Consider the following 24,383-nt stretch of genomic DNA (forward strand, 5'->3'; position numbering starts at 1 on the left):
TATCTACCCCTACAGAAAAATACTCCTGGAGCCAAATTTAAATATTGATTAGCCTAAACCCCTAAAGCTTTTGCTGTACACTCAGATTGATAGATATTTTTAAATATGTATCAAAAATACATTCAAGTAGTATAAAATAATATAAAATTTTATATTATCGTTATAGCCATGGTTGGTGTTTATATTTGGTTTAGTTTGTTTGTTGGGTTCTAGGCTCAATATTAGTTATATAGAATGTTGCATTTAAAAAAAATCTATAAAGTACCCCCTAAATATATCTCACTCCTAAAACTCCTAAGACATCTTCATTCTCCATAAATTTAGAGGGAAACCCCTAATGTAATTCATATGTTTGTCTAATTCAAATGTTTGTCTATACTCTTACATCGTTGTTTGATCTGTGTCATAAAATCCCAAGAAAAAAAGATTGTTATGAATAACACTTTAACAATTAACAGTATATTTTTAAATTCGAATCGACATATAATATTTAATGTAAATTATTCAAAAATCTAAGTTCTAATGGATGCCGGTGATGGAGACTACGCTGCTATAGAGACTAAATATCCATTGTTATCTTTTGAAAAACAAATATTTACTGATACATTTGAAAAGGATGCTCTTTTGATACTTGCTAAGTTAGTCAACCAATTTTTTTGAACATCGTTTGAAAATATTAATATTTCAGTTAGTTAATTGTAATGTAATGTATTTTTATAAGTATTATTTAACTATTTTACAGAGGACTTAATTATAATAATATTATTACAAATATCCTGTGGGTTTATAAAAACCCGGCTAACCTTGTTTTGGTCTTAAATAGTAATGAATATGAAGAGAAGTACTTTTCTGAAAACTTTAAAATATCACCATTACCCAATATTGGAACAGAAAGGTAAAGAAATTATATTTTTTATTATATTTTAATTAGCTGCTATTTAAACACCCAATCTCTATGTTTTTTTAAAATAAAATGTGTCCCTCATCAAATTTTAATAACATTACATGAAATTTGTATTATGTTGTTGTCCAATTAAATTATTAATTTTTCCCTATTATCAAATGCATTCATATTATGGAACCCACTGTGCAATGTGGAAGTTGTCGCACTATAGTAATTTATGTAGTTTCATTCATATTACAAATTGATTCAATGCATCAAATTTTAGGGAGAAAGCGTATTTAGAAGGAGGTCTATTCTTAGCATCCACAAGGATACTTGTAGTAGACTTACTAAAGAACCGTGTGCCTGTGAAACATATAACAGGAATTATTGTATTACGAGCACACACAGTGCTTGAATCCTGTCAAGAAGCATTCGTATTAAGGCTCTTTCGGCAAAATAATAAGGTAAATAAGTAATGACTTAGAAACAATCTGTACCCATATCACTTGTGATTTGTGTTAGTAAAAATATACTATATCTAGGTTTCTTATAATTTAACAAAAATTTCTATACGATTGGAGTACCATTTTTTAATCAACTCCTAATTAAAAGACTGTTATAATATTTTTAATAAGTATCTCTGATGGGTGACTAGAAATTTAAGGCAAATTTCAAGTAGTAATAAAAAATTATTTATTTCAGACTGGTTTTATAAAAGCATTTTCAAATTCACCAATATCATTTACATTTGGGTACAATCATGTAGAGAAGGTGATGAGAGCGTTATTTGTTACGGAATTATTCCTTTGGCCCAGGTGAGTTATTTAGAGAAATCTTGTATCTCCCCACATTATATTATTTGTTATTGTTTATGCACTTCTGTTACTTATTTGGATCTTTAATTACGAGATTTAATCCTTTTTATCTTTATTATTAAATTAAAAGTTTGAAAAGTTTATATACTTAATGTCCTATAACCCCTAGATGGGGCAGAGGGCGTCCACAGTGAGTTTCTATCGCGTTCGGTTTTGAGCCTCGTGTTTCACCTCCCTCCAAGTCTTTCCGGCTCTCTTTGCCTCGTCTGCAACTGTTGGCGCCAGGTTTGCTTGGGACGGCCACGCTTCGGTTCCAATCAAGCGCCTGCTTGGGAATATGCAAGTGCGCGAAGTGATGTCTTCTCTTGTACCTCCAATTTCAGACACATTTTTGAACGCTTTCTACGTCCTCTACACCCATCCCCAATGGGGTGCGAAATTCAACTCATTAGTGCATTTCTTTCGTTTTCCGGGTGTTGATTTTGAGTCCCGCAAATCCCGCCTCGCGTTCCAGGTCGTCCAACTAAGACTGCATGTCGCGGTGCGTGTGACTTAGCAGACATAGGTCATCGGCATAATCCAAAACTTCAAAGATGTTGGTTAATCCCCTTTCTATTCCGCGGCGCTGGTTATGATGAGTGCGATGCATAATCCCGTCGAGAACAACCAGGAAAGTAGCGAGAGTAAGCAGCCTTGCCGGACGCCTGCGTGCACTTGAATATCGTCTCAGACGAGGCCATCGTGAGTCACTCTACGAGAATAGTTCTATGCGAAGGAGAGGCTCGACGACTGCAGACAACCTGTTCAAGATAATTCTGCAGGAAATCTTGGAAGGGGCTGAAAGCAAGGTGATACCTCCACCTAATTGCTGCATTGGCTTAGATCACCTTTTTTGGGCACAGTAATAAGAAGGCCTATGCCAGTCTTCCGAAAGCTTCTCGCTGGTCCAGATTTTACCAATCAAAGGTGTCAACGTGTCGACGGTAGTAGCCAAGTCCGCTTTAAACATTTCAGCAGCTATTAGATCAAGCCGTGGTGCTTTACCAGTCTTAAGACCCATCGCTACTTCATCACGTGTAGGTGGTTCGTTATCGATGTCTAGTGGCCTGGGTGGTGGAAATGTGTCTTGCATGCCACTATGCGTGGCTGTGGGACAAAAGGTTTCCTCAAAGTGTTCACGCCATCGTCGTAGTTGCCCTTCTGATAAGCTGACCATCTTCTGATTTTAGACGCTAAAAGTTGAAAAGTTTATGTATTCAAATTAAATTTAAAATCATCTATTCATTTAGTAACACAATGAACACCAATAAAGAAATACATATTATATGCTTTTCATTTTACATTTTGCTGCCAGTTCTCAAATCGCGGAAAATCGATGAGAAGAACTGGCAATAAACTCTCCGCCTATCTTTCTAGTGGCCAACTCTTTTTCTATACAAAATATTTGTAAGGAGCTGCAACCATTACATCATTACATGTTCCACATGACATCTTTAAGTAATTAATAGTTAATTAATTTCTTTATAATTATGATCTATGTATATTTTTAAAGCTGTGGATTACTAATAAACCCTTAAATAAATAAAAAAAACATTAAATACTTGTTTATTGTCATTACTTTAAGTCTTATAAATGCACTTAGAGCTCCTGCATTTTTTAGATTTCATGGAAATATAATAAAGTGCCTAAAAAGCAGACAGGCTCAAGTTGAAGAACTTCATGTGCCCCTCACATCCAATATGAACAACATACAGTCCTGTTTATTGGACATTATGAACTATACTGTTAAACAACTCAAGAGCATCAATAAAAACATTAATATGCAGGTATTTTATTATTCATTATAAAAAAAAAAAAAATAAGGCTATTTGAAGGTTACCACGATATGAATTAATAAAATAATAAACACCATAAAATTTAAGACGTAAAATTGTTTGTCTATCTGTACTGCATTTCGTGTGTTCACTCAACAATATATTTTATTCTACAAATAGTAGGAAACAAGATATATTTGGTGTTTAGAATGTGATAAATACAACTTTGTGATAAAAACAAAGATCTCGTAGCTAACATAAAAGTTTTACACACTTGTGCAACACTATGCTTTTATTCAAATATAATGAGCGTTTTTAGGAAATAACAACGGAGAACTGTATCACAAAGAAATTCCATAAAATCCTACAATCACAGCTGGACTGTGTGTGGCATCAGCTCAGTACACGAACTAAGGAGTACATACAGGATCTGAAGATTTTACGAACTATGATTATGTAATGTATTATAAATGTTATTCCAAGTCTTAAATTTTCTGCCCTCGTTTGGAATATTGTTAATTTATATAAATGAAAAAAAGGGATATTTTTCGCGTTCATATGTATCTCGGGCTGTTAAGGATTTGCAATTAGAAATAAAATAAAAACTACCTTTAGTAAGGGGAAAATGTACATATATAGTTTTCGGGAGCGGTCAATGTCGATTTTTTTCCACAATAAAAAATTATAAAACTCCATATTTACTCTAAACAATATATTATTGCTATATAAAATCACAAGATAAAAGATAGAATATAAAAAAATCTAATAAGAGGTTATTTCCAGTAATTTAATACATGATGATGCTGTATCGTTCTATGCGTTAGTAAGCAAATACAGGACACCTGAGTATGCCCAAGTCAATTCGGGATGGATCCTTCTAGACTCCGCGGAACATTTGTTTCGATTGGCAAGAGGACGGGTGTACAATTCTAAAAATGGTATATTTTTACTCTTTAATCAGACTTTTTTACATATATTGGTGTTGATAAACTTTTAAGCGCAGTTACATGGTCTTCTATAATGTGTCCTATAATTAAACTGCCTTGATATTTCGTAGCCAGAACGATTAAAAGCAGACCAAAGATTCCATGGCTGCCAAAAATTGCGTGTAATATATTACTTAATATGTTAAAGTATAAAAACTATAACTTTATATGATACGTGATAATTTGTGTCCTATGTAAAGATAAATTTTATTTAATATATTTTAGAATTCGACCCGGAACTTGCACCCAAATGGCAATGTTTGAGCGACTTATTAATAAAAGAAATACCCGATGAAGTTAAAAAGAAAAACGAATTATTAAACAGCACAAAAGTGCTAATACTCTGTCTCGATAATAAAACATGCTCCCAGCTAAATCATTTTTTAACTATAGGCGCGAATAAATATCTATTTTATACGGCTTTTCGACGGGATTTGACAATAAATGCCGTCTCTTCGAAGTATAAAAATTTCAATAATGACATTTCGCAACTTAGTGGAGAAAATGAGAGTGAAGCGGAGTTTAATAAGTCGAATTATGTGTTGACTCAAGTTACTCAGCCTGTAGACAAAGAGGACAGTATGTTTGAACCAATCACTGAGGTACTAAGAATTTATTTATGACAACATTATAAGCCGTAATCAGAGTAAATTTCGAATAAATAACGTTTTTTTGTTTAGTTTTTATTACTTATTTATACAATATAATAACCAAAATTTCAAATGTTTATATGGATACGGAACTTCCGTATACTGGTTTAAAAAATTGTGTTACGGTTTGAAGGCTTGTTACTTAAGCTTATAATTAAATTTCCATATCAATCGGATAATTATTGTAAACCAGGACAAGTTTTCCGTTAAGCAAAATTCTTTAACGATGGATCGAATGGACCAAACACACCCACCTATGTTTGAAAGCTCTTAAAAACGTCTTCATTTGAGCCCATTAATTTTCAGATTGAAAACCTAGATTTAACGCAAATAGAAAAAGAAAAACCAATTATATGCATACAAACATTCAAACAGAACGGAAATCATCTATCACTTGAACAGACTCTAGAGGCTTTACGGCCAGAATACATAATTCTGTATCACAGCGACGTGGCCGCTGTAAGACAGATTGAACTGTTCGAAGCCAGGAAGAAGTCAGAGGAAGCCATGTCTAAAGTATATTTTATTATACACGATAAAACTGTGGAAGAACAGTCGTATCTTACGGCATTAAGGCGAGAGAAACAGGCCTTCGAGTTGTTGATACAGACTAAAAGTGTAAGTGAAATAAGATTGCCTATAGTAGTTTTTGAGCAGTGTTGGCCTAGTGGCTTCAGCGTGCGATTCTCATCCCTGAGGTCGTAGGTTCGATTCCCGGCTGTGCACCAATGGATTTTCTTTCTATGTGCGCATTTAACATAAGCTTGAACGGTGAAGGAGAACATCGTGAGGATACCGGCTTGCCTTAGACCCAAAAAGTCGACGGCGTGCGTCAGGCACAGAAGGCTGATCACCTACTTGCCTATTCGATTAAAATATGATCATGAAACAGATATGCCCAGACCTAAAAAAAGGTTGGAGCGCTATTGATTTTTTTGTATAGTACTTTTCAATCGAAGCATTATAGGTGGATTTGCAAATCAAATATTATTAAACTAATTGATTAATAGGTTATATTTACCAAACTACAAACAGCGGCGGTAAGTAGGTACTTGTAACTCTGGAACCCCTCATAGTGATAGGGTTGCGAGAGTGGCCCATTTAAAAGAACTACATCAAAAACATAGGGTTCGCTATGTTCCCGACGTTTTTGACGCTGTCGCTATCAATATTTGAAGTAAAAAAAAATATTTTATAAAATACCCCTTAGTTGATTATCTTTTTGATTTTTATTCTAATTAAATTTGTTCTAATTTTGGGAAATTATATCACAACAAACTCCTCCATACAGATAATGGTGGTACCCTCTTATCAAGACGGTAAAACCGATGAATATTTTAATCTTAATGTCGAAGAAACTGAAAACACAAATGATACGAGAAAAGCCGGTGAGTATTAGTGATCCTACTTAGTAAAAAAAAAGCATTATTGTTAAAAATGCTTTTTTAATAAATATTTATTATGCCTTAGCCATTTTGATTATCCGATCCTGGGCTACGTTCCCAGGGAAAACATTTCGGCAAGCTATTTCTTTTTATGTTACCGGGTTGTCTTGTTTCTTAAGAATACAAATATTCCTGCTTAAATTTTTTGTAGGTGGACAAAATCAAGCTAAAGAAAAGCCAGTAGTTATAGTAGATATGCGTGAATTTCGCTCGGACCTACCCTCATTACTACATAAAAGAGGAATAAACATCGAGCCTGTTACTATAACAGTGAGTATTTTGTAAACCAGTAAGGTTAAAGAACGCAAGACTTTCAATAATTTATAGATGGAACCTTTGAAATCCGCAATTCTACTTGCGCGAAGTCAGGGCAGTTATTGTCTTACTGGGTTTAATAATTTTACCAAAAATTCATTTTCAAATATAACTCGGCAATTCAAACAACATTAATTTATACATGTCGCAGCCAACAAGATTAATTAGCCGTTCAATGAACAGCCTAGCCGTTTAACTAACGGGCTGAAAGATATTCAGCCGTAGAGTTTATTACAACATTTAATAAACGGGCTGGCTAATGCTTAGGCCATTCTTACGATACAGTCATTATTTGGCATAAATACAAAAGATAAAACATGGCATATTAAGTCAGTCAGTGTTGTTGTTTTTCATGAAACATTGGAAAACACCATTAAAGTTGTGGTTTGCCGACGCCATATTGACAGTTAGAAGAGTTTCGTTTCGAGTTTGAGAACGGCAGAAAGTGGAATTAAATTTAAATTAACAGCCAACAGGCTAGGCAAGTAATGAAACGTCATCGATCCAAGTCATTTTCCTAGCTAGTTAAACGGCTAGGCTGTTAATTGAACGGCTAATTATACTACATACTACTGCGACATACCTAATCTATATTTCGTTCTAGTTAATTATTACGATGCAGCCAACCGTTACCCTTATTGTTTGCGTTATCTCATCGTACTTTGCCTACGTTCAATAAAAATATGTATAATTGGTATGATTCTAGAGGATAAAAAACTGTCCAAATTAAATATTTGGTCAAACCAGTTAAAAATTTGGTAACCTCAATATATAATGGTAGTTGTTGCAATATAATATAAGTTAGCTTAGTTTGCCTGTATATATATAAATATATAATCTTTGATGTACACCCAAAATAGCAACACGTTTTTTTTTCAGATTGGTGATTATATTCTAACACCAGAGATATGCGTGGAGCGAAAATCTATATCGGATCTAATTGGTTCGCTCAACTCCGGTCGTTTGTATACGCAATGTACGCACATGTGTCGTGCGTATACGCGACCCATATTGCTCATCGAATTCGACCAGAATAAGCCGTTTAATTTACAGGTAAGTAAATAAATATACACAATATTGTTATTGTGGTTAAAATCGGTTTTCATTTGGTGAAACATATCTTTTCTAACCAGAGAGGAAAAGTTCCTTAAACTGAAGCAACCTTTAAAGGGCGACAACGCACTCGCGAGCTCTCTAGCATTGAGTGTCCATGGGCGGCGGTAACATTTAACATCAGGTGAGCCTGCCCCCTGTTCTATAAAAAAATCCTAACTTCGAACTTGATAACATAGAGAAGGGTTGGTACCGTAAGCTCGGCGCGATAAAAACGTTCCTTAGTAAGAGTGAGTATTATATTTAAATATTCTAATAGTTCATTTTATTTCACATTTTACTCGTTCTCTTGCATAAACAGAATCGTATATTTACGTATCCATGAAGTAGGTAAGCTTATAAGTTGGAAATCTGGTTGATAATAACAGAAATGATTCCCTATAATCTAGCCACAATCTAACAACTTAGCGTAGATATATACGAGTTTTTTTTACATGTAGTATTATACTAATAAAGTCTACGGAATATACTTGTTAAGGCTAAAACTATGTTTAAAAATAATTATTTTCATATAACATGTCTTGTCAATTGCTTCCATACCGAACTTATAAAATATTCTAATTGCACTATTAAACTAAAGTCTATATGTCAATTTTATACAGGGTTAAATACAACTCGAGCATTTAGTAACTAGCTTATAAGATTTACATTTGGATTGACGTGTGTGAAGTTTTTTGCGTATTTATCTGAACGAGATCGCTTATAAGTTTTAACCGAAAGCCCTAACACGCGATAATTCTCAAATCACTATAAGTGATGTTATTTCGCCATGATTTAAATTGCAGGGTAGTTTCGTAGTGTCCTCCGACCTGTCCGGCGCAGACATACAGCAGAAACTGCAACTTCTCACTATACATTTTCCGCGGCTAAAACTTGTCTGGTCACCCAGCCCATACGCTACGGCCGAGTTATTTTATGAACTTAAGGTATTACTAATTTACATCACTAATAAGTACTGATTCGTTATTATATTGGTTTAGATTAAATTTTGATAACATTTAATAAATTATATTACTAACAATTACCGACACTATATTTTTAACTTGGATTAGCTGAAAAGATTAAACATTAATAAGGTCTTCATTGAAATTAATTTTTACGGTTTATGTTACAAAAATTAATTGTTGCGTCATTAATATTTTTGACGTGGGTTAAAATCGTCCCAGTATGCATTACAGCCAATGTAAAAATGTTTAATAAATTTTCTAAATAAATGTCATCTATATAGCAAGGAAGAAAAAACCCAAACGTAGAGGAAGCCATAGCATTAAGCGGTGAAAATTCCATTGACGATATTTGCTACGAAAGATATAACGCCTTAATCCATGACTTCGTACACAAATTACCTGGAGTCACTTCCAAGAACATTACAAGGATTATGAATAGGGGCATCTCACTTGATCATCTCATTACGTTGTCGCAGGTATTTGCTTAAATGAACGAAATTATAATATAATATTATAAATATAATTCTTATTTGTCAAGTCATGTAGTCATAGAAATTATAAACTTAATTTCAACATTTATCAAGATGATAAATATCGAACTAAAGTGACGTAAAAGTGTTGCCAACATAAAAAATATAAATAAGCTGCGTAGCGACCTCAAGGTTTGGTTAAAGAGCGGTCGGGACGGAACGCGACGCGACGCTGGCGGGGCGGCGAAGCGGCGTGGACGTCACACTGCGGACGTGATGATCCTGCAAACGTCGCGTCAGTCCAACTTCGCACTCGGTGTGATTTCTCGAACATTTTGAAACAAACTTTTTGAGCTCCCTTCCTATTAATTACAAAATCGCTGATTTCAAGCTCGAATTTTTGTATTAGTGACGGCCCAAATCATACAAGCAATGTGGCCTCGATTTTTGAATAGTTTTTCAACTCTCTTCATGTCTCACGTCGAGCGCAACGTCTCCCGGCCCGCTACCTGTTTGACTACTAAAACGAATACCCATAGAACATAACGTGTAGCGTCGCACACACGCCCCGTCCCGCCGTCCTTTTCTTGTCGTCGGGCGTGATGGTGACGCGACACGACCGCTGGTCGAGCGCCGAGTGACCACACCTTCAATTCTACTAAAACACAGTTCTCTTTCGTCATAGCCCAATCTATATTTTTAATTTGTTAGCCTAGTAGTAGCGTTAATTTTTAATTCTGTCTCTTCGAACCTCCTTTGCACCAAACGGATATTTCTCCTATGTGTGAAAGAAAGAGCACATTGCGGAGAGTATACGACTCAAAAACGATGATCGATAAAACTATAATTTAAATTACTTCAATTGAACGACTAAACTGGGTTTGTAGCTCAAAACTAGGTTGTAACTGTTTGTCTCCATGAAAAGAAATATGATTAATGAACTAAGAAATCGTTTCAGGAAAGTCTTTACAATATTTTGGAAAATAAAAAAGAAGCCGAAATGTTGTATTCCATTCTACACATAAAATCTAAACCATCAGACTCAAAGAAGGATGAAAAACTATTCGGAAAAAGAAAATTTAGCGGGAAAGTCTTCAATAAAAAATAATTGTAATTAAATATTCTTTAATTCTGTAATTTAATATTTTATAATAAAAAAATCATGTTTCTATCGCATTTTAATTGATGCAAGCGTTAACGCCAAGTACCTAAAATAATTATTATACTTTAAATATGTTAGGAAACAATTGGTTTCCGTAATGTACGTATAACATAGTCTTTTTATAAAGACACGTAATATTGAAGCATACAATTGTGGATAATATACAATATTTAGATATAATATTTAGTTCTTTGACATAGTAAAGGCGAAGTGAAGCACAAATTTCTAAACTACTACATGAATAAAAACGGACTATTTATTAGTCTTCCACCTTTATTTACATTAAAACGTCTACTACTGCACTACAAAAAAAAATATTAATAAATTATATAACATGTCAAAGGATAACACTAATATGATATTAAAACAAGAAATATACCTATATAAATATACCACTAAAATTACAATATAATATTGTAAAATTGTCTTATTCAACACACTAAAAATAAATAATCTATATATGATACAACATGTGATATTTTACAGTTAATCAAACAAGAGTTATTGCCCAACTAGTTTAAAGAGATTACAGTGCTTCCATTTATGTTATTGAAGTAGATTTACAAAATCATGTCCATAATCCTCATAAAATCAGACAGTTAGAAAAACAAGTTTAGTAATCTTCATTATTAAAATTAGGAAGTACTGTTTAAGGCACTGCGATATAAGCTTAGTTTGAATGTCTTTGGATTATTCATGACTCAATATGAATACAAGGATTGCACGAGACGGCGAATGCAAAGGGCTCCGGTCAGCATAGCGATAATAGTGGATATAATGAGATATACACTGGGTCACTCACGATATTGATGATTCTTGTCTGTCAGGGGGACGTAGATTACACTCATCAATTTCTTTACAGTTGTAGTACCGTCAGCAGCTTTGTCAACCTGAACATAAAAGTATAATTTAATTAAAAAATACTTTAATTGGATATACGAAATTAAGTCATGACAAGGAATGGTCAGCCCATATATAGTATTTAGTAGAATAGAGTAGATATGCCTAATGTATTGGATTTTGGCATACGGGACTCATAGTTCGCGCTCATCTTACACTCATAAGTCTCGACTCTGTATCTTACACTGACTCACACAAACATACAATCGAAAAGGTTTACGCATGTTATTATTATATTATATTTACTTGTGTCAGATGTTGCTCTCCACCTTCAGGTCCAACTGGTACAATTAAGCGACCACCAGGCTTTAATTGTTCAACTAACTGAAAATGTTAAATTTAATTGTTATTTTCATAATATGAAATTGAGGTTTAAAGTGCTGATGCCCACAACTTTGTATATACAAACTTTTCTACTTAGAAAATACATCATATAATTTAATTAGTAAAATATTGTGTAAATTTAATGTGACTCTTGTAACTGTGTTAATATAAATCATTGTCTTACAGCTTGAGGTAAGGTAGGTGCAGCTGCTCCGACATGAATGGCATTGTAAGGAGCCTCGTCAGGGTAGCCTTGGCGACCATCTCCAGCTTAAATAAAGAATATATAATCTATAATAGTTACATATATTGTATATTTTTACAATTCCATGTTGGAAACTGTTTTTAATTTATTAAGAGTATTTAAATGTGTCTTTATAATTCTTCTACTATCTATACTACTAACAAATATATACATAAACCACTTACTTATAAGCTTAATTCTTTCAGATTTCAGCAATCCTGGATTATCATTCTTTATGTTTTTTGTTGCTAAATTTACAAGTTCTGATATATGATCTATACCAACAATCATTCCCTGTTCACCTAACATGATAGCCATGCAAGCTGTTAGGTACCCTGATCCTGAACCAACATCTAGTGCCTTTTCACCAGGTATCAATTGATTTTTCAATCTCTCTAATGCATGGGCATGCTAAAAATTAAATAATATTTAATATTCTCTTATTATATAAAAGAACATCTGCAAAAAAAGTCTGCATAAGAATAAAAAAGAGCTATAGTAGACCCCGAAGAATATCATTTCTCGCATAATATGTAATTTTATACCAGTCCCAGCAACTCGAGATATTATCAGCTGATAATGCTTTAAGATGCTATGTAAATTTTTTGAATCAAAGTGAAAATGCACTGCAAAAATTAAATTATGTTGAAAAACTTGTCATTTAATTGCTAACACAACAAAATATTTCAGTTACAGCAATATAACTGATTACTTTGAAAAACATAATTATAATCACACTATGTATTTAATGTAATTTGTAAATGTATTTAATACCTAGATATACGCAATTAGAACACAATAAGATCTAGTATGTTTTCCTAATCCCGTATAATACTCTCTTGCTTAAGACACATTTTTGGTTGGGTTACAACATTTAATGATACTAAAGAACAAGCAATAAGTTACCATGTGTGGAGCACTGATGGTGGCAGAGTATCCAATAGATTGTGGGGAGTCATGATAAGGTGCATAAGGACAATAGTTCTTTCTATCAACTGCCAGCATAGCATTAGCAACAGTATCTGATTTTATGATTCCGTTGGCTATAAAATATATTAAAATAAACAGTAATATGTATTAAAAGAAACAGGTAATAACTTATTAAATTAATCAAGTATTTCTTTTGCCAGATTGATTTGCTTTTCATTTTAAAATAATAATAATAGGATGTATTAGATTTTTTAAAGGGCTATTTCTAAGAAGGCTAGTGAAATTAAATGTCTATAACATGTATGCTTAAGCCTGATATCAAATTTTAATTTTTTTAAGTTTATATTTCACACATTACCTGACTAGTTTAATTATCAAATTTAATTTAAAAGCAAAATATGACCCTTTATATCATGATAATATGCCTGAATAGATTTTATAACTAAACGTTTAAAAGTATTTGGTTGAATTTTTCATTTTGGTATTTTACCTCTTAAATTACGTATCATATCAGCATTGTTAACTCCATGACTTCGCCAAGCCATAGTTGTGAACGAAAAACTAATAACGATGAGTAAACGTTTATATATATGACCCAGTATTTTGAATTTTTATCTTAATAATTCAGAATTTTTTCTACTTATTTGTTTGCAAGTATTCAGAAATTTGATTCGACAGAACACATTAGACAACTGACATTGAGTTCGAGATAACAGTCTTACTATAATCGCTTAAAATTTAAATGAAATAATTCCGGTGCATGTACATCGTACATGTATTTCATAATCTGATTTTTTACCACGCTGTCTACTAATATTTGAAAACTTGTGATAGCAATTATATATAATCTAAACTGTGGGCCAAAATATCTTTTCCCATCTCTTATTCATCTGTGCTGTTCTCACTCTATAGTCAGTTAATAGTTCAGCTATACTAAAATAATTAAATAACTAAAGATAATAAACAAAGCAAAAGTTGTAATTATTTCTAATTGGCAATACGGAGAAAAAATTAGAACATTAATTAATACTAAGTATATTCCTAACAACTCTCTAGTGTCTACAATGGTTTGCCAAGGCCCTGAACCGCCAGATAATTCTGAACAAAACTTAACGCCGCCCCCTAGACACGAGTTAGTAACAAATGGGCATCCTGAAGATAGCGATGATGAACAAAACGAACACTTTGGATACGAGCCGTTACCTCAAGGTCCCGAAGCAGTACATTCCGATCATGATAGTGATGACGACTGTGTCATAAATGTACGGTTCTTTAACATCAATTCTTTTCACTATTCGAAGAGATATTGCTTTTGGAGATTTATTTCCTATTTTTACAGTAATTTAATACTAGTAATACGACAAAAAACTTATTAATATAAAAATTAAACTAAAAACATAAAATAAACAAAACAAAAAACCTAAACCTTTTTAAAACTAATTATACATAATGAAATTGTTGTGAATTCAGCCCGTGTGCAACTGTGCAACATTATCGCTTTTATATTTGAGATATCTTTGGCCATACACAAAAAACACACTAAATTCCTATAAGCTTTTTTACAAATTCTTTTTATGTTATCCCAAAAATTTAATTCTGTTTATAAAAAAGCCCAGACTCTGATACTATGACTTCTGCTACTCTTGGCTGTTCATCTATGTAATAATTATAGAGAATCAGTGTCTATGCTCTGGAAAAAGGATAATATCACATTTCTCGGTTTTACATATTGGAGAAGTATTTACATAATATGTGTATTCTAGGAAGCTCAGACAGGAGTTACCCCACCTGACATTCCTCCCATTGAACCTATGGAGAGTATACTAGCTAGAGAGGTATGGTGTGCACCAAGAACTTCAGATCCTATACAGATGGACAACGAAAGAGCTCAACAGGTTAATGTTTCTAATTATTTCCTTGCAATTACAATTTTTATGTAGGTACATTATATTAGGCATATTTGGCTTTTATATGTATCTTTAGAAGGAAAGTTTATTAGTATTTAGTTGATTGATATAATTTATATTTACTTTGATGAAAGTTCCCTAAATTTTTTTAGTCTGTACCAAGTGATATAACTATTTTAAAAATATTGTGTTTGGTTAAATTGATGTTGAATGATCTCAAATGATATAGTTTAAAAAAATATACAGCAGCTGCTACAAGGTAGCTTTGAACATTTACAAGCCTGTATAAAAATGTAATATCTAATTATGAGTTCATGATGTTTAGAAACAAATCTCTAATTAAATCAGATACATTTAGAAATTATATAATAAATTAATAAAGTATGAAAATTGTTCAAAGCTGCCCCTCTCTTTTTAATTAAATCATTCATGTTTATGATATTTTGAAATATCAAGAAATTAGTTCTCGATCACATAAATATATTTAGTTCTTATATTTACAGGTAATGTTGGCGATGGCCAATTTTGCATTACCTCAGACATCCATTCCTGAATGGGCTCAGAGTATAACAGAAGAACAATGGAAGCAAACATTACAAGATAGAATAGAAAAACTAAGAGAAAATAGATAAAACATAAAGTAACTACACTAGAAGTTTCATTCAATAAATTAATAGATATGATAAAATTATAGATATGTTATAATATCATTATATGGTTATTATAATATAATTTATATTGTTTAAACATTTTTATGTATTGATCATATTAAGAGATAGATCATTTATACAATCATGTATAAAAGATAATAAAAAAATTAGTTTAATAAACATTTAATTATTGATTAATGCCACCATAATGTAATTAACAGACATATGACTAGTTGTGTAATCATACCACTTGCAGCTATATTAATATTTACTGAAATTATAAAATTTCAACTTAATTACTACAGACATAAAAATAAAGTTTTATCAAGCATGTTACAGCTAAACAAGATTTATACTGTTTTATAGGTAAAAAAATTAGCCATGTCACTAACTAACTGTTTAGTAAAATATGTGAAAAGCGGTAAAAAACTATTCTAGAAATAAATATATTTAAGTTTGTAATGATTTTGGATTTAATATAACTGCACTAAAAGTTACGAGTTTTGTTCTCTCATTGCGTATAAACATAAAGAATGGTGTATCTGCATAAAACAGTTCGGCAGATCGAGCTAATACCCCACTGGTTGCTGCCACGGCTTCAGTTCCATATTCTGAAAAGAATGGGACAAATGAATACAATACATACTTAATATTAACCACATGTATATATTAATGTAACCGTGTTATAGGTTATAAAATAAACGATTTCTGTTTATTTTGCATTTATTAATTTCTTTGTCTCAACAAAATTTTGAAGACTGAAGCTATTTCTTCAAGATTTAGTTAAAACATTTAGAAGATTTGTTTTTTAATTACGTGTATTTATAGTATATTTTTTTACAACTGTTTACTTGTTATCTTAGAAACAAAATATGTTATATTTTCAAAGACAATATTCGTAACTTAAAATGTCCGTACTTAAGACAATATTTTGAAACACATTTTTATCATTTGATGAGCAATATTTTTCTTACCATTAACAGTGAATTTGACGTCATGTAAAACTGTATCCACATATACTCCTGGATTAGGAAGGCTATCTACAACTTCTTTTAAAGATCTTGAATCATCAATATCTCCTGTATTAATTCTACTAACTATTTCGTTGAATGTTCTATTGACCACCCTATTGTTGTCTACCATTAGAGCAAAATTTGCTTGTCCAGGTTTAAAAATAGTTCTCACACCGATTGCCTTAAGAGATTCTTCTAAATTCTCAGTCCTCTGCAGGTCCATCTTTGGGTATCTTATAACACATTTCCTATTTTCCATTTTCGCGATAAGAGCGTCTATTTTGTTGAAGTCTAATCTATTAAGGAGTTCAGCTAAACTGAGATCGTTTGGTCGACGCGGTTTTAAGGCGTACATTGTAGTCACACTATCGTTGTATGGTAGAGCAATCATGTGTAAATCTGTAAAGTAGATTACATTTGCTTAACACTTTTTGGATGGAAGTCCAGAATTTTAAAAATGCTCATACAACAATCTAATTATTAAAATAAACCTATAAATTATAAATTGAATAAATTTTTTAAACCAACACAACTTGGCTTTTGCACTAAAGGCGGCTTAGAAGCAGCTATACACGCTTTCCGCAGTCTTTTTTCTAACGTAACATTTGATGTGTTGTTAAAAGTTGACGTCAAAAATGCATTTAATTTAATTAGCAGGGACACCTTGTTGACTAAGGCTACTGAAAACATTCCAGAAATATATAGATAACTATCTTTAACAGTATTACTGAGAGTCATTAAAAATAACATACAAGAGTTTCCGAACTCTCTTCAGAAGTTGGTTGTCCATAATGCGATCCTCTTTGTCTCGTATAATAATACTCGTATAGTAATAATTTCTGGCATACAAAATTTTAAATCTTGACGATACGAGTCTATACTATGACGAAATATAAGAGTTTCCTCCAACTTCGATTTGTTCCCGTTGGAGGAGACTCTTGGGCCGTGGGGTTCAAATGCAAAGGCGCTTATTAAAGATAGCTCAAAGAATAATTATCGCAATACAGCGGTACAATGCTCCCAGCGTTAAAGGTACACTACCACAGGGACGAAACATTTTAAATTTATTTTGATTTTCTTTTTAATTATTACTTTGTAGGTTAAGAAAATTGCAAATATTGTTTAATTGTATAATAATTTTATAACATTTTTCTTCAAGATTTGTAATAACAATTAAAACATTTATTATTTAACTCACATACATAAATAAATACACACTGGCAAGAAATATATACTAAGTTGTACTTCGGTAACTTTTTACCTACTGTACTGACCACGTTTGTAAACCAATAACGCAAACAGTATACAACCTATAAGACTTATTAAAATTTAGTTATGTTATTATATCACAGAACCAAACTATCAATAGGGTTTTGTTTCTTGATGTAAAGGGAGTATTATACACTACGTAATCCTATGAATAGGTATGTTATAATATAATTATTTACCATCGTTATATGAAAAAATATACGGAAAACTGCCCATATTCAGCATTTGTTCAACCATTACATCTTCAGTTAGTCCTTTGAATGGGAGCCTGAAATAGGTGAATAGATATTTTGTTGACACTCGTGATTTTATTGATTCCTTTAAAAATTCCACGCATAAATTACTTACTTTTTTGTATATTCTATCAAAAACGGATACTTCCATTGCCCACTGAAGTACAGGGCACTAAGTAATACAACTTTTGTGTCAATTGGAAGAGCTTCTTTTAAGAAATTTGGTATTTTCCCTTTAGTATTATCATTGACCCATCTGAAATATATAACAATTACTCCACCGTCACAGTCATAATATCAATATAGAAGAATGATATAACTCAATTTGTTGTAATTGTACAATGTCTTGGCTATGTTGACATTTTGTCACTTAATGTATTTAGCTAATTAAAATCGGAAATTACGCGTTGAGGATGTTTGCAGGTACAGAGTGCGAATCGCCTTGGACCAAAAAATATCAATAGAACTGATACCTACAGACATCCATGTGGTATCAGAAGCCAATCAAAATCCTATTCTTTATATGAAAAATCTTTTGATGTACCTTTACTTACTCATTTATAAAGTCTTTTGCTGCTTGTTGATTTTTAAAATCGGTAGTTAGAGCATCCCCTCCGTAAACCCTGTTTAGGTATAAACGGTAAGCTTCCCGAAGTATTGAGGTGTTATCAGAAAAAATTACGTCAGCATACATGGTTTTACTCGATGTATCATTTATATTTAAAGACCGCAATAAATCACCGAAATGATCGTGGTGTTCGCGGTTACGTCTAACATCTGAAATATATTATTAGCCATTCAGTTAGAGTTGCGGTTTAAAAAAAATAATGAATTAAATAAATGTTAATAATTTACTTCTGAGATATAATTATGTTTGTACAGAAACTTAGAACTAGTGGACTCTACTTTATACATTTAAAACGGTTTCTTAAGCTCACCTTCGGAAAATCCAAGAACGCGGGCAATTTCCTCGTACGTTTCACCGACACTCCCTAACAATGCCATTGCAAGCAATCCTGCATGAGATAATTAAGAATTCAATGGTAGAAGTCAAACTTATGGTTAATTCATATTGCACCTACTATTGTCCGTGTAGCATCAACAATCTATAATATACAATACAATAATACATGGTAATATTCTGCGCAGGATACATTTAGAACACAGATAATTTTAAAGGTAACGTTTATTATATTGTAAAGTACTTTATATTTTAAAATAAGTTACCAGTTTAATTGCGATATGCCGTTTTTAAGTAAACATCTATTATTTCTATGTATGGTCGACAATAATAGAAATGTTACTTGAATAAATACATCAGGTCATACATATTGGTCGGTGTCGCTATTTCTCACCGAATATTAGTAAATTGAAACTATCTTCGTACTATTCCATGTATAACGGAATATATCATGTCTACACCTAAGCTTACAGAGTAGGTATATAGTGATTGCCTGTGTGCACTTAAAACCCTACCTATAATAGGAATAAGCTTTTTTAATTCTCAATGTTAATATTCTATACTTAGAGTGACCATATAACATGTCTATAAAAAACGAAACAAGTTTAAAGTTGTTATAAAATGCTGTAAAAAAATTCGGACATCGTTAAAATAATAAAATAAAGAATACATATTTATCAACACATATTAGGAGAAGAATCCGGAAAGAAACTATAAAATATGAGTGTAAACTGATTTATTTTACTACAAGGAAATTATTTCCGTCCTATATAGTGCTATTGAAATATTAAAGTATGTACTATAATAACGAAGCTATAATATTGATTATATTATTTTATCTGTTTATATTTTCAGTGAGACGACGCGTATGCGCATAGTTTGTAAACCGGGTAGGCAAAAAACATTTAAAAGTAAAAATTTACTAGTAAAATACAAAACGCCGCTATTATATTGGTATTACAGTGTTGTGCAGCCTTGAATTCTATGAATTTAAACGGCCATACGAGCACAAGGCGCAAATTCAATTTTAAAATATTTTAATTTAAGTGTACTTCTATCTATCATATATACGTACAGTGGTGGTAGTGTTTTAGAAACACTACAACACTCGATTAGAAACACTACCAACGGTAATAGTTATAATTAAAATTTAGTGGCGTATTCCTTATTTTCAATAACCCTGCAACGCCATGGCATTGATTCAATCAATTTCATAAAATTTTCTAGGGGCTTTAAATTCCATGCTTCAACAAATGCTTCATCTAGTTCGTTTTAACTGGTGTTACGTTTGTTTGAGACAGCTCTCTTTTTAACAATATACCAGAGATTTCCTATCCGGACTATTTGCTGGTCAGTCTAAAACGTATATTACGCTGATTGCTAAGAAAACATTTGACACTATTGGCCGTGTGTTTGGGGTCATTGTCATGTTGACAGATGCAGGTTACAGGCAAGCCGACCGTCCGAGTAATATATATATAAATATATATAATAGATATTTTTGTATTGCCATTGATCCATTGTACCTTCAATCTTCCGAACGGGTCTAATGTTAACGCCACTGAGCTAGACTAGACCATACTTCTTGTGTATTTATAATTAAAAGCATTATTTACAGGGCTTCTAACATAAAGGTATAAACCTCATCGCAATTTACCATATTATTTAACATATTTTTAAGCGAATAATAATCGCTTCTTTCGGTGTTGCTTTGTAAGAAGTGGTACCTTTTGAGAGATTCTTCCAAACAATTTAGCTATCACTAATTTTCGGCGCATGAGTCTCGACAAGATGTTTATCGGGTCATCAGGCGAAAAAAACGTCATTTTTAATCTGGTTGGAGCATTAACTTAAGTGTTTTTGAATTCTTGAGAGTAACACGAACGATTAGCGTATCTTCTCTCGGATAGGTTTTCTTAACCCAGCCTTTCTAAGAAAAAAATTCACAGTTTCGTGTATTTTATAATTATCAATTGCATTAAAAACTTTTTTAACAGAACAATTTTAATGCTCAGCTATTCTTCTGAACGCCCACTATATGTAAATTAACCATTATTTGCCTAGTTCCCGCGACACAACGTTTTGCCCAATTTAAACAAAATAAAATTCAGATTAAATTTTGATTTGGCGCCAAAATAATGTAAGGCTTATTTTGTAATTAAAATTATGATATATTTTTATACATTTAATAAGTTTTTTATTTGAGTGGATTTATTCATAAGAAGTGTTTAATAATTACATGACCACCACTGTATATATATAACAATATATTAAGTGCACGACACTACTTGTTTTTTGAATTCGCACAATATAAAGGCCGCCGTGTTAACAACGCGCGACAGTGCCGCATGCTACACATTGTAGATTTTTTTATCCAGGTATGCCACATATGCCGCAAACGCTTTCTTTTGTTATACATGTAGCTTCAGGCAAAGCCTACCAAAACTCGAGCCGCCTAATCCACTGTACAATCAAAAAAGTAGCCGGTGTTATTTTCGCAGATCTTTTGCGTAGATTTACTATTATGTTAAGGAATCTATTTTGTAACATAAATGATTATTCTAGTCTTAATTTACGAAATAGGTAAAGCTTACCAGAGATGCCTGCTGGAGAAATTACAATATTTTCGTTTTCATTTCTTCTCATCAATTCCTTGATTAGCTTAAATCCGAATTCATTTACGGATGATGATATGCTTTCATTTTCAATTCGATTGGGTATTTGGTCTCTGTGATATACATAATTATATTATTGTTACTGGATGTAAAATATACACAACTTAGCGCAATAAAATAATTATAGTAGAAGTTTTTTTGCGTTGTAAAACATAGCTAGTATATATAGTGCTGACCGTACTTTGCGTAAAACCAAAGACAATTAAAGTAAATTACTTTAAATACGTCTTTGATACAACTTATGTAAATAGGAAAGCTAAAGAGGAATTTGTAAGAGTTTATACCGTATATTCTTATCTATATCTGTTTTGCGGTTTAACCGTGCACAAACAATAAAATAAGATAGATATTAAATATAATAGAAATAGCAAAGAGTACATACCCCAAATCTGAATCTAGTATATCTTCCGAACTAGCCAAAGTAATTAGGGTAATCCATAGAACTAGTAAGCGTGACTCCATTTTTCCTTGTAAAAAAAGGAGAAATAAGTACCTAGCTAAGTAATTTTAATGTTAGCGTGAATCCGGAACGAGATAGGTATAAAGTGAAAGTTCTGTCTGTTACCGCTAATCATCAATCTCTGCTCATGGTAGAGACATAGGAAAGTACATATTGCATACAATAATAGGTATTCAACGTTTAATGGTAAAGTATTTGAAATAGATTTATTCTATAAAATAACACAGGTGTATTCCGTGGTGCAACACGAAAGTTCGTAAAGTAGGTACTATTTATTTATTGGTTGAAAAAACAAAGACATCTGCGCATCTAACTTAGATTCGCTGGAAACCATTCCTCAAAATAAATTTAAGGAAATCATTTGCCAGAGGTTATCAACTTGACCTTCAGTATATGATTATGTATATAAAGTTCTCAATAAATACAGGGAATTATAATAGTGAACATATTACTACTATTAATACAGTTATTACCTAGCTATCTCTGCAAATACTGAAAATTAGATTATACCACTATACACACTTAACACTCGAATTAATATTATAACACATCGCTTATTCAAAGTTTTTAAGCTCAGTTTTGTACGATATAAAACAACGCATAACCCGCGTCCGTGCTCAAACGGCTTGTTAAAACAACTAAAGAATAAAGATTTAAAAAACTAAAGTTACAGTCTAGTGAATTGAAACAACCAACCTTGAAGCTTAGTTTGATGACACTGGGAATTGGCAAATAAGGTCGATTGCGGAGACGAGACGATGTGTTGTAACAAAAATATGCATAGTACTGTAGTCTCACAAAAATATATTTAATTAAATAGAAACATCAATGTATCTAAAAGCAACAAAACACCGCGCGTAAGCGCTGGTAAATCCAAATCCCTGTTAGGTATTTCCGAGTTTACCAGGAAGTATAATTCTGAATTAAATTATAATATTTACACAAAATGTTATTAATTGAATTGATTAATTGAAAACCATGATTAATTTAAGCCAAAGCCAGCCAAATCGTGCCCCAAGCAAAAATTTACTCCGAACAAGTTACTTGAGAAAGTTTGGTGGACGACTGCCGTGCGTGGTCTTTTACTATCAACTTCCTTAAATCTGGCCAATGGACAATTACGGCACATGTCTATTGTTAGCATCTGCAAACCATGATGAAAAAGCAAGCTGCTAAATAACCAAGGCTGGTCAATCGCTTTAGGCCACTGCTGGTACGACGTCATCGTAGTGATTTGTAAGTTCAAATTGTAGCTATACAAGATTATTTTAATGCGTGGGTTACGTTGGTGTTAAGAACGGGCCAGTTAGAAACATTGCTAATGAAAACTTTTTTTTTACTTGAAACTGGCATAAAGTTAAAAATATTGCTATTATATAAGAAAAATAAAAACTTTTTATTTCATTTGTATTTTAGAACTCTTTAGTAACCTAATGTAGTATAATGCATTCATTTGTCTTTTTTTTGTGAATTGGCGGCAAATCTAAAACTCTTGTTACACGTGAAAACGAACCTAGCGCGAGAAAATTTTCGGTCAATGATTTATTATGACTTTCGTTGCGAGCCTACTCAACGACAAAGCTGTCATAGGCTACGATTAGCATTCCTTAATGAAGCCCCATCTCGTGCCACTATTTACAATTGGTTTAACGAGTTTAAGCGTGGAACGTAGCAATCTCAATGATGAACTGCGTTAGGGACGTCCTTTATCAACTACTGAAGATAACATCAGTGCTGTTCGACGTATTATAGAGGCAGATAAGAGAGTGACCTATCAGCAGAAACACCTTCGCATGGACTGGTGAATATTTGACTATGGCAGGTGTCGAAATTAGGAGTCATCAACCATACAGTCCTGACCTGGCGCCCTGTGACTTTCATTTATTTCCAAGAACTAAAGATAAAATTCAAGGTATAAGCTTTACGAGCCCTGCAGATGCAGTAAAAGCGTACGAAAATTCCAAAGAAGAGACCCAAGGAAGAATGGACCCACTACTTTTCTCAGTGGTTCCTGCGACTGCGACGATGTGTAGAGATGAACGGAGATTACTTAGGAAAAAAAAAAGTATTCGCAACTTTCTACATTAAGCCGCTTTCCATTTTCAAACATTTTTAATGTTACCTAGGTATAGTCAATGAAACTAGATTTATATTATAGGGCATCATAGCCTGTCAGGTTACAAAAAACATATATTTTTGTATCCGATACGCTGG

General features: G+C 32.5%; 4 protein-coding genes across 6 annotated transcripts; 2 read left to right on the forward strand and 2 right to left on the reverse strand.

Moving 5' to 3' along the window:
• Positions 1-403: 403 nt before the first annotated feature.
• LOC123720870 (DNA repair endonuclease XPF) lies at positions 404-10,571 on the forward strand. 2 transcript variants are annotated; one of them, XM_045677689.1, is made up of 15 exons: positions 404-638; positions 743-895; positions 1,170-1,350; positions 1,589-1,701; positions 3,362-3,527; positions 3,835-3,971; positions 4,299-4,453; positions 4,727-5,103; positions 5,458-5,769; positions 6,443-6,539; positions 6,748-6,866; positions 7,791-7,964; positions 8,810-8,950; positions 9,253-9,447; positions 10,400-10,571. In XM_045677689.1, the coding sequence occupies exons 1-15, from the start codon at positions 523-525 to the stop codon at positions 10,547-10,549; spliced, it is 2,586 nt and encodes an 861-aa protein (XP_045533645.1). In that variant the 5' UTR covers positions 404-522; the 3' UTR covers positions 10,550-10,571. The 2 variants fall into 2 exon arrangements, with proteins under 2 accessions (XP_045533645.1, XP_045533646.1); XM_045677690.1 differs by lacking the exons at positions 8,810-8,950; positions 9,253-9,447; positions 10,400-10,571 and adding an exon at positions 8,045-8,108.
• Positions 10,556-13,726, reverse strand: LOC123720872 (protein-L-isoaspartate(D-aspartate) O-methyltransferase). The gene is made up of 7 exons (XM_045677693.1): positions 13,492-13,726; positions 12,978-13,114; positions 12,257-12,482; positions 12,012-12,097; positions 11,750-11,827; positions 11,406-11,493; positions 10,556-10,649 (listed from the first exon to the last, which is right to left on the reverse strand). The coding sequence occupies exons 1-7, from the start codon at positions 13,544-13,546 to the stop codon at positions 10,636-10,638; spliced, it is 684 nt and encodes a 227-aa protein (XP_045533649.1). The 5' UTR covers positions 13,547-13,726; the 3' UTR covers positions 10,556-10,635.
• Positions 13,727-13,856: 130 nt separating this feature from the next.
• On the forward strand, positions 13,857-15,732 carry LOC123720873 (male-enhanced antigen 1). Its single transcript, XM_045677694.1, has 3 exons — positions 13,857-14,263; positions 14,765-14,896; positions 15,412-15,732. Exons 1-3 carry the CDS (start codon positions 14,066-14,068, stop codon positions 15,538-15,540), a joined length of 459 nt encoding a protein of 152 aa, XP_045533650.1. The 5' UTR covers positions 13,857-14,065; the 3' UTR covers positions 15,541-15,732.
• LOC123720871 (leukocyte elastase inhibitor-like) lies at positions 15,726-22,961 on the reverse strand. 2 transcript variants are annotated; one of them, XM_045677692.1, is made up of 9 exons: positions 22,866-22,961; positions 22,092-22,176; positions 21,629-21,762; positions 19,012-19,089; positions 18,628-18,850; positions 18,189-18,329; positions 18,020-18,108; positions 16,533-16,970; positions 15,726-16,169 (listed from the first exon to the last, which is right to left on the reverse strand). In XM_045677692.1, exons 2-9 carry the CDS (start codon positions 22,169-22,171, stop codon positions 16,009-16,011), a joined length of 1,344 nt encoding a protein of 447 aa, XP_045533648.1. In that variant the 5' UTR covers positions 22,172-22,176; positions 22,866-22,961; the 3' UTR covers positions 15,726-16,008. The 2 variants fall into 2 exon arrangements, with proteins under 2 accessions (XP_045533648.1, XP_045533647.1); XM_045677691.1 differs by lacking the exon at positions 22,866-22,961 and adding an exon at positions 22,643-22,834.
• Positions 22,962-24,383: the final 1,422 nt, after the last annotated feature.

Source organism: Pieris brassicae, chromosome 2, assembly GCF_905147105.1.
Source record: "Pieris brassicae chromosome 2, ilPieBrab1.1, whole genome shotgun sequence".
Taxonomy (NCBI): domain Eukaryota; kingdom Metazoa; phylum Arthropoda; class Insecta; order Lepidoptera; family Pieridae; genus Pieris; species Pieris brassicae.

Bases quoted from the DNA above. Each gene is read 5' to 3' on its own strand.
- LOC123720870 (XM_045677689.1), top strand. From the start codon at position 523: ATGGATGCCGGTGATGGAGACTACGCTGCTATAGAGACTAAATATCCA. The intron at 1,702-3,361 runs GTGAGTTATTTA...TGCATTTTTTAG, and splicing joins GAATTATTCCTTTGGCCCAG to ATTTCATGGAAATATAATAA. The intron at 7,965-8,809 runs GTAAGTAAATAA...TTTAAATTGCAG, and splicing joins ATAAGCCGTTTAATTTACAG to GGTAGTTTCGTAGTGTCCTC.
- LOC123720872 (XM_045677693.1), bottom strand. From the start codon at position 13,546: ATGGCTTGGCGAAGTCATGGAGTTAACAATGCTGATATGATACGTAAT. The intron at 11,828-12,011 runs GTAAGACAATGA...TAACATTTTCAG, and splicing joins CACCTACCTTACCTCAAGCT to TTAGTTGAACAATTAAAGCC. The intron at 11,494-11,749 runs GTAAATATAATA...TTTTATGTTCAG, and splicing joins GAGAGCAACATCTGACACAA to GTTGACAAAGCTGCTGACGG.
- LOC123720873 (XM_045677694.1), top strand. From the start codon at position 14,066: ATGGTTTGCCAAGGCCCTGAACCGCCAGATAATTCTGAACAAAACTTA. The intron at 14,264-14,764 runs GTACGGTTCTTT...TGTGTATTCTAG, and splicing joins ATGACGACTGTGTCATAAAT to GAAGCTCAGACAGGAGTTAC. The intron at 14,897-15,411 runs GTTAATGTTTCT...TTATATTTACAG, and splicing joins ACAACGAAAGAGCTCAACAG to GTAATGTTGGCGATGGCCAA.
- LOC123720871 (XM_045677692.1), bottom strand. From the start codon at position 22,171: ATGGAGTCACGCTTACTAGTTCTATGGATTACCCTAATTACTTTGGCT. The intron at 18,851-19,011 runs GTGAGCTTAAGA...AATATATTTCAG, and splicing joins CGTTCTTGGATTTTCCGAAG to ATGTTAGACGTAACCGCGAA. The intron at 18,330-18,627 runs GTAAGTAAAGGT...TATATATTTCAG, and splicing joins GCAAAAGACTTTATAAATGA to ATGGGTCAATGATAATACTA.